The 13,359-nt window shown below is 44.2% G+C and overlaps 1 protein-coding gene across 1 annotated transcript in view; it reads left to right on the forward strand.

Moving 5' to 3' along the window:
• Positions 1-13,359, forward strand: part of OAZ2 (ornithine decarboxylase antizyme 2) — an 87,564-nt gene that overhangs the window by 63,585 nt on the left and 10,620 nt on the right. The window contains exons 3-4 of the mRNA XM_029575666.1: positions 1,054-1,229; positions 9,223-9,308. Coding sequence (XP_029431526.1) covers positions 1,054-1,229; positions 9,223-9,308 — 262 coding nt within the window. The remainder of the gene's footprint in view (positions 1-1,053; positions 1,230-9,222; positions 9,309-13,359) is intronic.

Here is a 13,359-nt window from a genome sequence, read left to right on the forward strand (position 1 = left end):
CGAGTAGCCTGTAGCTAGTGATTCACCCATGTTTGAAGACTACCATCCTGCTTGTCCTAGGAGAAAGAAGAGTTGCTTACTTGTAACAGGTGTTCTCCTAGGACAGCAGGATGTTAGTCCTCAGAAAACCTGCCCACTACCCCACAGAGTTGGGTTTCTCCTAAGGTTTGTTTTATTTTTATTGTAATTCTGTGTTACGAGACTGAAGAGGAAGCCCGCATGGATTGATGTCCATGTGTGAGCACTAACATCCTACTATCCTAGGAGAACACCTGTTATAGGTAAGTAACTGTTTTATTGAGTCAGTAGGGAATGTAGTGTTAGAGTAGACTAACTTTCAATAATCTAAAAAATTTGAAAGAGTCTGAATTTGATTTCTTACCTAATCTTGTACTTCGTCTGTGTACTAAGACTGGACTTGGCTAGATCCCACAGGTATGTATCAGTGATCGCAAGATGTGCAACAAGATAACATAGCAAGCAAAAAAAATTGAAGCTTATTAGAAAATAGGCAACTTGTTCATGAAACAGTGAGATTACATGACTTGGTTCCTACTTTGTCCAAACACTATGGTTTACAGGAATGCTTTGTTTTTCATGTAGATTTTCAGACAACAGACTCGTTGTCTCTACCCAACTGTTGTACTGCTTTTTGTAGTAATTATCTATGATAAAGTCAATAAAAGTAATTTGGCATAACAAAACCAACACGTGTGCTTTATATAACAAAGCAGTAAATACAGTTCTCCAGTAACAAACTAATTGAAATTTCACACCCGCATCTTCTTCCTTTGGTTTGCTGTTGGGTATATATATTCCTGTTTAGTAGAGATATTTCAAACTGACTTGTGCAAAATTTGCACAAGGCTTGATATATGGAGAGAGCATGGCTTATCTTGCCAGCATTATTATATGCTCAACTGTAAGAAATGAAACCTACCACAGTACATCATTGTGCCATGCTTAGGAATGAGTTCTGTGAGGTTTACTGTTCATAACAATTTATTTCGCTTCCTTATCTTTTTCTTTTCTCTATCCTTTTAACCTATTAAGGACGAGAAGCTCACAGTTACCCAGGATCTCCAGGTGCATGATGGGAAACCTCATCCAATCCACTTTCAATACAAGGTTACAGATGTGAAAGTGTCTTCCTGGGAGGCAGTGCTGTCTAATCAGAGCCTCTTTGTGGAAATCCCTGATGGTCTGTTAGCTGATGGAAGCAAAGAAGGGTAAGTTAATTGTTATACCTTCAGGACCTGAGGCATAAAAGATGGCATGGAATGGATATCTGTGTAAATGTGAATTGGAAATGCTCAAAGTGAGTTTTGTTGTCATTATGTCTAACTTTCAAGGATGGTAATTACTAAGCAGCTCTCTGATTTCACTTGTATTTCTTAGTAATTATACTGTGAACATGAAACTTGGGAAATACAAGGGACTCACTGATTTGGACTTTGTTGCCACCCTGTGTCCAGATTAGTTTTACTTTTTATTAACTATTATCACACCTGTGTTATATTTTTCAAAGCACATATGTGCACAGATATAATTAAAGTACATTATATTAAAAATCCTTTCATAAGAACATAAGATATGCCATACTGGGTCAGACGAAGGGTCCATCAAGCCCGGTATCCTGTTTCCAACAGTGGCCAATCCAAGTCACAAGTACCTGGCAAATACCCAAACATTAAACAGATCACAAGCTACTACTGCTTATTAATTACTGTCATAGCAATTTATGGTTTGCTCCTTTAATTTGCTCCTTTTAGTTTGGCCCACTACTGTTCCCCTCTCCCATTTTCTCCCAGTCTTCTAGAACTATCTCCTGATACGTCCCCATTTTGACACAGTTAATCTTCCTGGGCAATATCCAAGCTGTCTGCCCTTTGTTTAATCAGCAGCTGATAAATCTGGGAATGAAGCAGCTCTTGGTTTGTTGAAGATTGTTTAAAGACTAAAAACCAGAAGAAACTGAGAAAACTGGGTTGTGATATATTGTAAAAGTTAACTGCATTTCGATGGCTGCGGGAAGAGTTAAGATGACAACATGAGTGGTTTCTTGTCCGCTCGCCTCTCTTGTTTCCTTTTGGATTTTTACCTTCAAAATTGTTTTCATGCCTTCGAAAAAGAAGGATCGAGTTCGGGTCTTCCCTTCAGACTCTGTTCTCCCCTTGAGACAATTTGACTATCACGGAATGCGTTTCCCCCAACCCAGAAGCTGTTCGGGCAATTACGCCCATTGCTGAGTCAGGAAAAGAAGACCTTCCCTCGGCTGGGAAAGAGGCATCGCTGAGCCTGTTGGATTCACGGCCGCGCTGACACGTCTGTGTCGCTGAATGGTGAGGTCATTAGGAGAGACTCTGTGGAGGGAACTCGTGATGTTTGAAGTTCAACCATGACAGGGGAGAGCCGGGGCTATCGGAGCAAGCAGTCTCCCACTTTGAATATCCACCGAGGGGGTGAATTCCCTCCATGTTGGGAATGTTGCTGGAGTCTCTGCAGCAGTTGCCAAGTCAGCTGGGGAAAGAGGTTTTCCCTACCCCCAAACCAGCCGTTGTGGCTTCGGATGCATCATGCGATTTAATTGCCAGTCTCACTTCAACTTTTTCTGAATGATACACCAAATTAGACTTTGTCTTTGGAAATGGAGTATCTTGTTCAGGATCATCAAAGAACTGCGTCTGACCATTCAGAGAAAATCAGGTTACTGGAAAGTGCTGTTTCTAAAATGGAATCTGTAAATGCCACTGTGATCCACGAATGTGGGTTTTCAGCTCGTAGAATGGAATTGCTGGAAAACCAATTGAGATCTCATAACCCGCGGTTCACTAATTTTTCCTACGGTTATGGGTGAATTGCCCAAAGCGACTTTCAGGGAGTTTTGTGGACACATTACAACTACCTGTAGAGTCTATCCCTGTTGTAAATAAAATGTATTTCCTTCCTTTTAAGAAATATCCTAGCCAGGGTGATGCCCCTCCGGTTTCTTTGGATATGTCCAATTTAACTCAAGTTTCTTGAATCTACTTCTCTTGAAATAATTTTAAAGGGCAGCATTATTAGTTTCCTTTTATAAAGAGCATGATGTGTTTGACATTATGAAAAGCTACTTTAAAAATATGGTGGTGGATTTTCTGGGACATCAGGTCAAGAATTATCCTGACCTGCCTAGAGTTACCCAAGAGAAACGCAGGAATTTTCTGGCCCAGTGCTCAGAGGTTCAGGGCTTGGGGGCTTCGTTCCTACTCGGATATCCTTGCAAGTGTGCCATTAAATTTAAGAATGAATGCTATTTTTTTTTTTTTTTTTGTACCAGAGCAGCTCAGATCTTTTATTGATAGAAGGAAGCTGGCCATTTCTCCAGTGCATTCCTGATTTAAGTTTTGACAATCCTTATGTATAATAGGGTTGGGTTTCATGCAAAGGTCTCTTCCTGGTATATTTTTATAGTTTGTTTCTCTTATGTTTTCTCTCCTCCCCCCCCCCCCCCCCCTGTCTAATAAGTTGGAAAGTCTGAATTCAGTGAGTAGAGTGTTTTTGTATGATTTCTGTAGCATGTGCTTGCTTTTCTAATTGACTTGTTCCTTTGTTAAACTCTATGCATCTGTGCAAAGCTACTTCTTTGTAATCTTGCGAAACATTTTAATAAAAAGCTAAAAACAAAAAAACGTTAACTGCATTTGCACTGTAGCTTCTGAATTTTTCACCTTTTGTTGTTTTTGGTATTTGGCTATTGCTCTATGGGTTTAGAATTGCACTGTAAATACTTTTTACTCTATTAGCATCCAGTGACTTCAACTGCCAACCTCTGATTTGGGGTTTACTTTGCTTTGTTTCTCAAAGGAGATGTGATCCTGTCAGGAAGCATGAACTTCAAGACATAGGACAACGCCCACCCTAAACAGACTGATCTTTTCTGATCTTTACCACAGCATCGTAACCTGCCTCCCTAATGTTGTAACACACACAGCTTGGATGGACTTTTTATTTCCTCCTCTTTAGAATGTGAGGGCTCCTCCTAGCCCCGTCCTAAGAAGAGCCATATTTCTTAGTATTATATCACAAAAGAGGCAAATCTTGGGTGGGGGAGGGGGGATTTGCAATGTAATGTTGAGTTGGCATAACAGAGGCTACGCTACTGTGAAGCCTGTATCCTCTGCACTCAGGAAGATGGCACTGCCCTGAAATGTATACGTACAGAATGTTAAATTCTTTATTTGTTTGTTTAAAGCCAAGGATCTTGGGTACTTGCCAGGTTCTTGTGGCTTGGATTGGCCACTGTTGGAAACAGGATGCTGGGCTTGATGGACCCTTGGTCTGACCCAGTATGGCATTTTCTTATGTTCTTATGTCTCTCTGGCCCACTTTAAAACAGACTGTGAGGGAAAAGAGGGCAGTGGCCAGGCCCAGATTTAGAGATTGTCAAATACCTTCAACACCAAATGCCCAGGATAAAGAAGAACCGTTGTTTTTGTTTGTTTTCGAGCTGCATACCAGTGCCACTTTAAGGGGTTTTACCATTGGCACTCTGGGCTTCCCACTTCCCTGCTCTCTACTCCTGCCTATGGGCGCCAAAATCTTAAATCTGGCCTTTCCTAGGGTATAGTGTGCTCCTGACAGCAGTTTGAGACTGAGTCAAGATTTCAGTCTGACGTCACCACTAGTACATATACCCCTGCAGGAAGCTCTGCTCTCCAGTATTTCTCTGACTCCATAGCAGTTCGTGACTTTATACACGCTTGCACAGCGTTAGAGTATTCAAACCAAAGAAAACTACAAACAAGAAGAAATCTTACCTTACAGACGAGCCCTGCTCTCCTGCGGTGATACCTACGGGTCCCTCCCCCAGTTGAGAATTCCTGAGGTGATTTCCGAGGTCCCTCAGAGGTAGGCCTCTGTCCGGCAGCCGGTTCCCGGCGTGGACTTATCCCCCGGCAAATGGAGCGGCTTAGAGGCAGCAGTTGCAGCACTGAGTGCGGCGGTGAAGGTACCTTTCCCTCTCCCCCCGCAGCAGGAGACCGCCTGGAACAATTCCGGGAAATGCCGAGACAAGGTAAGGTAGAAAACGTTTTTAAAGTTTCCAGTCTCCGAGGCTCGGAAAGCCGCACGGGTCGCCAGTCGGCGTCTGCTATCGGGTTGATCAGCCCCATCCGGGCTAGACCTCGATCCGATACGAGGGTCCTCCCACTTGGAGACCCTCCGAGGTGGTCGCCATATTGCTCGTGTGGTCGCCGACACCATTTCCCCTTGATCACCGTCTTTTCCGCCTATCCAAGCTGTGCGCACAGAGACGAGCCGGGTGCACATCTTACTTGTGCACACATCGGCACGCGCATAAGTGCCATGCGCGCACGAAGGGGCCGGGCGCACAGCCACGCGCTCAACAGTGCCGGGCGCATAAGTTAGGTTGGTGCGCACAGCGGCGCACACCCTGGCCTACATGCACATCTTCAGCACACCCGGAGCGCATAACTAAGCCTCCCGGTACATGCATAAAAGGGATTTTCTGCTACCCTACGTGTACAAACCATGGCACCACCGGACAAGAAGGTCAAAGCACAAGCCTTCTGCCCAGCCTGCCAGATAAGCTCTGCGCAGCATGAAGAGGCCCGGCCCTGTGCTGACGTAAGAGGAGGCTCTGGGAGAACCAGGTCAAGGCCCTCCCCAGGAGTCCGGGTCCACAGGTAGTACACCGGACATGCCTGAAGAAGAGCGGAAACTCGAGGGCGGTGATTGACTCCTTGCTCCAAGCATGCAAGTTCTCCACATCACTGATCTACATACGAATATGGAGAATATTTGAAGCTTGGTGCGAAGACCACGACATCCTTCCACGACAGTCAAAATTTCCACAATCCTGGAATTTCTGCAGGACGGATTACAGAAGGGATTGTCTTTCAACTCCATCAAGGTTCAGGCGGCTGCAATGGCCTGCTTTGGAGCCAAAGGAGAAGGCACCAGCCTAGCGTCTCAACTGGACGTCTCCCGCTTCCTTAGAGGGGTCAAGCAGATTCGTCCACCCCTAAAGTGGCTGGTACCCCTATGGAACCTCAATCTAGTACTAGACTTCCTAGCAGGAGCCTCCTGCAGACCTATCCGAGGTCTATCCCTACGACTCATAACCTTGAAGACTGCATTCCTAGTGGCAATATGTTCGGCCCGTCGCATCTCCGAACTTCAAGCACTATCCTGCCGAGAACCAGTCCTCAGGTTCACACTGGGATCCATACAGCTACGCACGGTCCCCTCCTTCCTCCCAAAAGTGGTTTCTCACTTCCACCTAAACCAAACCATCTCGCTGCCATCTCCAGAAGAGACTCTAAAGAATCTCGCCGGCTTCGCCAGCTTAACGACAGCAGATTCCTAGTCCAATACCTAGAAAGGTCGGAATCCATACGAAAGACGGACCACCTATTCGTCCTTCACAGTGGAAAGAAACAAGGGGAAGCGGCCTCATGGGCAACCATAGTCCGCTGGATCAAAGAAGTAATCAAGGTGGCCTACGTAGAGACAGGCAAGACTCTGCCCCTACAGGTCAAGGCCCATTCCACTAGAGCCCAAGCAGTATCCTGGGCAGAAACCAAGATGCTGTCACCCGCCGAGATCTGTCAGGCAGCGACATGGTCCTCCATTCACACCTTCTCCAGGTTCTACCGCCTGGAGATCCAGGCGCGGGAGAATACAGCATTCGCAAGGGCAGTACTAAGTGGGCCACTGGCAGCCTCCCACCCGGTTCGGGAGTAGCTTTTGTACATCCCATCGGTCCTGAGTCCTGAGTCCATCTGCTACACACTAGGAAATGGAGAAATTACTTACCTGAATTTCGTTTTCCTTAGTGTAGACAGATGGACTTAGTATCCCGCCCACGGCTGCCACCAAACACGGAACCTCGGGTGACAATCCCCGAGAGCAAGACAAACACGGGTAAGCCATGCTTTCCTCTCGTTAAGACACCCATAGTTACCGGGTGTCAGCATTTCTCGGTTGAGTGCACTGGCGGTCTCCAGCTCTAACAAGCATCAACCAGTTCACGTTAATCACGTTAATCACGTTAACCCAAGTTAATCAAGTTAATCAAGTTATCCAGGCGCACATATATCCGCAATTGCTTTTCGAAGAGAATACAGAAGAGCAGATCTTCCTGCAGGGGTATATGTACTGGTGGTGACGTCAGATTGAAATCTGACTCCGTCTCCAACTGCTATCAGGAGCACACTATACCCATTGGTCCTGAGTCCATCTGTCTACACTAAGGAAAATGAAATTATCAGGTAAGTAATTTCTCCATTGGCAGTGACAGAATCCTGAGGATTTCTTCATTTATGGCTCAGAAGTGCAAAGGAATAACTAAATTTAAAATCAGATTGTCCTCTGTGAATTCAATAACTTATTTCTGTAATAAGTTTATAACCTATTCAAATGTGAACAAGCTAACAAATGTTTTATTTCCCAGTCTCTCATTTTAAAGATTAGATTCTTAGAATTCCACTCCCATATGTTTTTGCCTTATGTGCTCAAAGGGAACCTTGATACTAGGGACTTGATGTACACAGAAACCTCCGTTTTTTATTTATATAAATGAGACCCTGCACTCTGTTCCCTTTATCTAGTTGTTTAGTTTTTAGCATGCGGGAGGTAAGGAAAATCTTTTTTTTTTTTTAAATTCTATGTCTATTCTGTATCACCACCGGAAAACTGGATTTCTTTTTTACTTTGGCTGTCCTTCCATCGTCTATAGCAGAATGCTATTAGGACAGAATGTTTACAAGTTCATCAAGGAGGATTCTCAGGTGGAAACTCCTGCATCGGCTACGTTTTTCCAAGGGGTGAGGACACGCCAGTGTGTGAACACTTGACACAGCTCTAACTATAGAACATGTTTTACTTACCTGTCTTTGCTTTAATATTGCATGTCAGAACTTTCTGCACAGCCAGCTGCACACCAGACAAACATCTGTCCTGGGTGATAATGCCTCTTTTTTTTTTTTTTCTTTTTTTTAATCTGATTTATTGATCTATTTTAAATCTACTGACTGCTTTTCAAATTTGAATCCCCTGTATAACTGAAGTACATTTTGAAAGGGTTGTTTTTGAACTTTATACAATTACTTATCTTTATACTTATTTTAAATATTTTAACCGTTTGTCACAGGGGGGGTAATTTTCAAAGGGACTTCTGTGGGTGACCTTTTACCAAATTGCCAGCCCAAAATGTCCCACATAAGTTTACCTGGACTGAGTTAAAGGCATTCCTGGGGACAGAGATGGTGGGGGGGTTTGAACTTAATGTGCATACATTGTAAGATTTGACCATGTGCATACATTTTTAGGAACATTTTGTATGCATCAAATAGCAAGTGTAACTTGTGTGAGCTAAATTTGATGGGTTAATTTTTAAAGAAATTTTATATGTGCAAGTTAGCTTTGAAAATTAGTTTAACCTTTGCGCATATTTGGCACACAATGCGTGTAGGATATTTGAAAATTACCCTCCTAATGGCCAAATTACTTCTGTACAAAAAATCCCAATTACTGCTACTAGATTGTATAGGCTTGCATTGAATAACAGATCAAATTTTGGCTAGTGGAGTGAGTCTGTGTACTGCTATACAGAAGGTTTCCGATTTGTTTCCTGGGTGAGGTGTTTTTGCATTTAGGGTTGACGAGGATGCTGCAGAGGCAGAATTTGCAACCCACAGAATGGGGAGAAGCAGTCGAGCTGCCATCTAGTGGTCAGAGTTAAGAGCCCAGGATACAGGGTTCTGGAAAATGCCCTGATGCATGGCTCCCAGCCTCAGAACGGACTAAGATAAGTGGAAGGGAGGGTCAGTTAAAATAGGGAAATCACCAGTTAGTTGTAAATGAAGGCATATGGCATCAGGATTCTAGCACTCGTTCTGACTGAGCTGGAAGAAAAAAATGAGAGAGGAGGAACTATTAGACCAAAAAATAAAATTGTGACTTAGCATCTTTCCATAAACCTGTGCTCACGTGAATGTGGCTCTTTCAGCACTTCAGAAGAACCGGGTGGCGATATTGGGGTTTCTTTTTGTTGGCAAGTAAAATTGATTGATTTATTTATTTTATTCTTTTTCCCCTTTGGTTTCTGATTCTCCTTATCAGATGTCCATGACTTACTTGAAAGCTCCCATCTTATCTGTTTAGGACTGACACCTGGTAAGACTGATATGTAGTTTTCATCTCTCTGTTCTTTGGCAGGTTATTGGCACTGTTGGAGTTTGCAGAAGAGAAGATGAAAGTGGGCTACGTCTTTATATGCTTTAGAAAAAGTCGCGAAGACAAAGGTGAGAAATTATTCAACCTAATCTATTTTCATCTCACATACATATAAAATATATGTAAACCATATTCTTAAGAGAGGTCCTCACACAATTCCTCAAACTGGGATTTGTTGTTATGCTTATCAAAGTACGACACTGCATAAAGGTGAGAAGACCCTGGTCTTGCACTTCCATTTAGGCCTGTATTACAGTCCTGAGCTAATGAGCAGAAACCGCAGTTGTCAAATTTATGCTCTGCTTTAGTGATTTGTAAATTTGTCCTGTAGAAGGCTAGTTTATGACTTAAGCTGAAATTTTCACACAGGTTTATTTGATTTATAGTACGCTTTTCAGGCACTTCAGAGTGGATTACATTCAGGTACCATAGGTCTGGAGAGAGCAAATCTGCTGCACCAAATTCTTATACTGACCAAAGGAAATAGCAGCTATTCTGACGAGTGACAAATGGAGTCAAAAGATAAAATAGCTCAAACCAGTAAATCAAGACTTCTGCCTCGTCAGGGCCTTTGGCATAGCTCATCCACATTGCACATTTTTAAATCCTCATAAAATTCGATGGAGGTCATGATCTACATCAAAATCACAGAACATATAGAAAGACATGGTTTAATGGAACAAAGTCAGCATGGCTTTACCCAGGGCAACATTTTTACTTTTCCTAGAAGCCTCTCATGAGGAACTTTGTCAAACGCCTTCTGAAAATCCAAGTATACTATATCTACTTGCCTCACAAATCTGCTTCACCTTTTTGAAGGAGTTAATAAACATGTGGATAAAGGTGAACCAGTAGATATAGTATACTTGGATTTTCAGAAGGCGTTTGACAAAGTTCCTCATGAGAGGCTTCTAGGAAAAGTAAAAAGTCATGGGATAGGTGGCGATGTCCTTTCGTGGATTGCAAACTGGCTAAAAGACAGGAAACAGAGAGTAGGATTGAATGGGCAATTTTCTCAGTGGAAGGGAGTGGACAGTGGAGTGCCTCAGGGATCTGTATTGGGACCCTTACTGTTCAATATATTTATAAATGATCTGGAAAGAAATACGACGAGTGAGATAATCAAATTTGCAGATGACACAAAATTGTTCAGAGTAGTTAAATCACAAGCAGATTGTGATAAATTGCAGGAAGACCTTGTGAGACTGGAAAATTGGGCATCCAAATGGCAGATGAAATTTAATGTGGATAAGTGCAAGGTGATGCATATAGGGAAAAATAACCCATGCTATAATTACACAATGTTGGGTTCCATATTAGGTGCTACAACCCAAGAAAGAGATCTAGGTGTCATAGTGGATAACACATTGAAATCGTCGGTGCAGTGTGCTGCGGCAGTCAAAAAAGCAAACAGAATGTTGGGAATTATTAGAAAAGGAATGATGAATAAAATGGAAAATGTCATAATGCCTCTGTATCGCTCCATGGTGAGACCGCACCTTGAATACTGTGTACAATTCTGGTCGCCGCATCTCAAAAAGATATAATTGCGATGGAGAAGGTACAGAGAAGGGCTACCAAAATGATAAGGGGAATGGAACAACTCCCCTATGAGGAAAGACTAAAGAGGTTAGGACTTTTCAGCTTGGAGAAGAGACGACTGAGGGGGGATATGATAGAGATGTTTAAAATCATGAGAGGTCTAGAACGGGTAGATGTGAATCGGTTATTTACTCTTTCGGATAGTAGAAAGACTAGGGGGCACTCCATGAAGTTAGCATGGGGCACATTTAAAACTAATCTGAGAAAGTTCTTTTTTACTCACGCACAATTAAACTCTGGAATTTGTTGCCAGAGAATGTGGTTCGTGCAGTTAGTATAGCTGTGTTTAAAAAAGGATTGGATAAGTTCTTGGAGGAGAAGTCCATTACCTGCTATTAAATTCACTTAGAGAATAGCCACTGCCATTAGCAATGGTAACATGGAATAGACTTAGTTTTTGGGTACTTGCCAGGTTCTTATGGCCTGGATTGGCCACTGTTGGAAACAGGATGCTGGGCTTGATGGACCCTTGGTCTGACCCAGTATGGCAATTTCTTATGTTCTTATGTTCTTACATTTTAAATGGAGAACTTTCTGCTCAGCCTGTTGGTTATGTGGTAAGTGCTAAGTATGGAGAGTATCTAGCATTAATGCTCAGGCTGCTTCCAAGATTTGGGGATGCTGTGGAGGCTGAATTCACAGCCCCTTTCGGAAAAATTCATTCGTTTTTCAGTTCTCCTGAACCATACTGAATTCGGGAATAACAAATGCACATCCTTAGTGGTCGGTGCCCGTAAGCCATTGACAGCCGCCGACATCTATTTCGATTTAGTGTTCCTTTTATTTTGCAATGCCCCAAGAGTAGGAGGACCATGTCAATCACGGATCTCCATGATAGATGTGTCCTTTGCTTACGTGCATCGAATGACATTTGGGGTTGCAGCAGATGCGCCCAGATGACACCAAAAGGATATCTGGCCCCACTGAAGAAGATGGAATGACTCTTCAAATCGGGTAAGTCCAAGCCCTAGATATCGGCATGGCAGTCAGTTCTGTTGGTGTCAAAGGCTGATAGGGGTGGTAAAGACAGGCATTTGCCTAGCTCCTCCAGGTCGAAGGCATTGGGTTCATTGTTATCGTCCTTGGCACCGGGGGGGGAGACTGATCCAAGCATCAAGGAAAGCTGAAGAAGCATTGACATCGGTCCCATCGATGCATGGGGATGCATCAGCGGGATGTTGTGATGCCCCCAAAGCATCCACCGTAGGGGGGACGACTGCCAATTCTCACAGTGGCCAAGGGTTTGCCATGGCATCCATGGGTCCAGATGCTCATCATTGATCCTTCACTTGGTTCCGAAGAGGATGCGGCCACACCATCTGGCTCTCAGTTGGTCTTGGCATTGGCAATGTTAGAGGAGGAGCTTGAGAAGCACCAGTAGGCAGACATAGAGTGTGTGGTGCAGAGTCTCAGCATCGGGGCACCAACAGCTCTGGGCTCAGCACAGACCTACCTCAAGCCTCTGCTCCGAATCTCTACACACACTTACTGGCATGCTACCAACACAACTTGTGCTGGTGTCTAGGGCGCAGGGGCATTGACTGTTTCACCAGCCAAACCAGTGGTCATCCCTGATTCCCCAGAGGGGGAAACTCCCCTGGAGACGGGGCAGCCTCGGGGCCTGGGCCAACATTGCCGGGTCCATCAGTTCCCATACCACTGGCCAGGGGCTAAGCATCACGGGGCCCTTCACCTGTTGAAGACATTGATGATAATGCCCCTTATGATCATTGGGGGGGGGGGGGATGAGGATTCATATACTTCCAACACCAATGCATCAGATATTCTCCCTTTGGACTCATCTGCTCCAGTTTATCGAAGGAAGTTTCCATCCGTAGATCTCTCATTCACACGGTTTGTTAGGTTGATAGCAGAAACCAGTCATTGGAAGTATCTTCGATTTGTGGTAACTCAGCACTTCCAGTACCATGTACTGTTATTTGGGCTTGCACCCACCCCATGTCTTCACAAAATGCCTAGCTGTGGTGGCAGCATACCACTGACAATTGGCTGGTCAAGAGCACCTCTCTGGCAGGGGCCAAAGTGTCCATGCACTCGACTGTCCGGGTGCTGGAGTCACTAAGGTTCTTCATCTACTACCCCCAAGTATCACCTCTGTTCTCAGTTGGACTTCATTGGAGCCCTGCTAGACACAGCTCAGGCCAAGGTCTTCCTGCCATGGTAACGGGCCATCAACCTGATGACCACTGCAGCGGGGGTTCAAAAGAGCCAGCAGATATCAGCCTGAGACTTGTTGAAATTGCTGGCCTTTATGGCCACTACAGTGCATGTTATTCCCCTGGCAGGGCCACACATGAGGAGAGCCCATTGGATCCTGAGGTCCCAGTGGTGTCAGGCCACACAGGACCTCAAACTGCATCCAAATTTCTCTGACCTCCGGGACTCTCTGTCCTGGTGGCGGGACATTTCCAATCTGGAACAGGGGGTTACCTTCAAAAGTCCCCAGGTTCAAATTACATTGACAACGGATGCATCCACCCCAGGTTGGAGAGGTCA

This window comes from Rhinatrema bivittatum, chromosome 13 (genome assembly GCF_901001135.1).
Source record: "Rhinatrema bivittatum chromosome 13, aRhiBiv1.1, whole genome shotgun sequence".
Taxonomy (NCBI): domain Eukaryota; kingdom Metazoa; phylum Chordata; class Amphibia; order Gymnophiona; family Rhinatrematidae; genus Rhinatrema; species Rhinatrema bivittatum.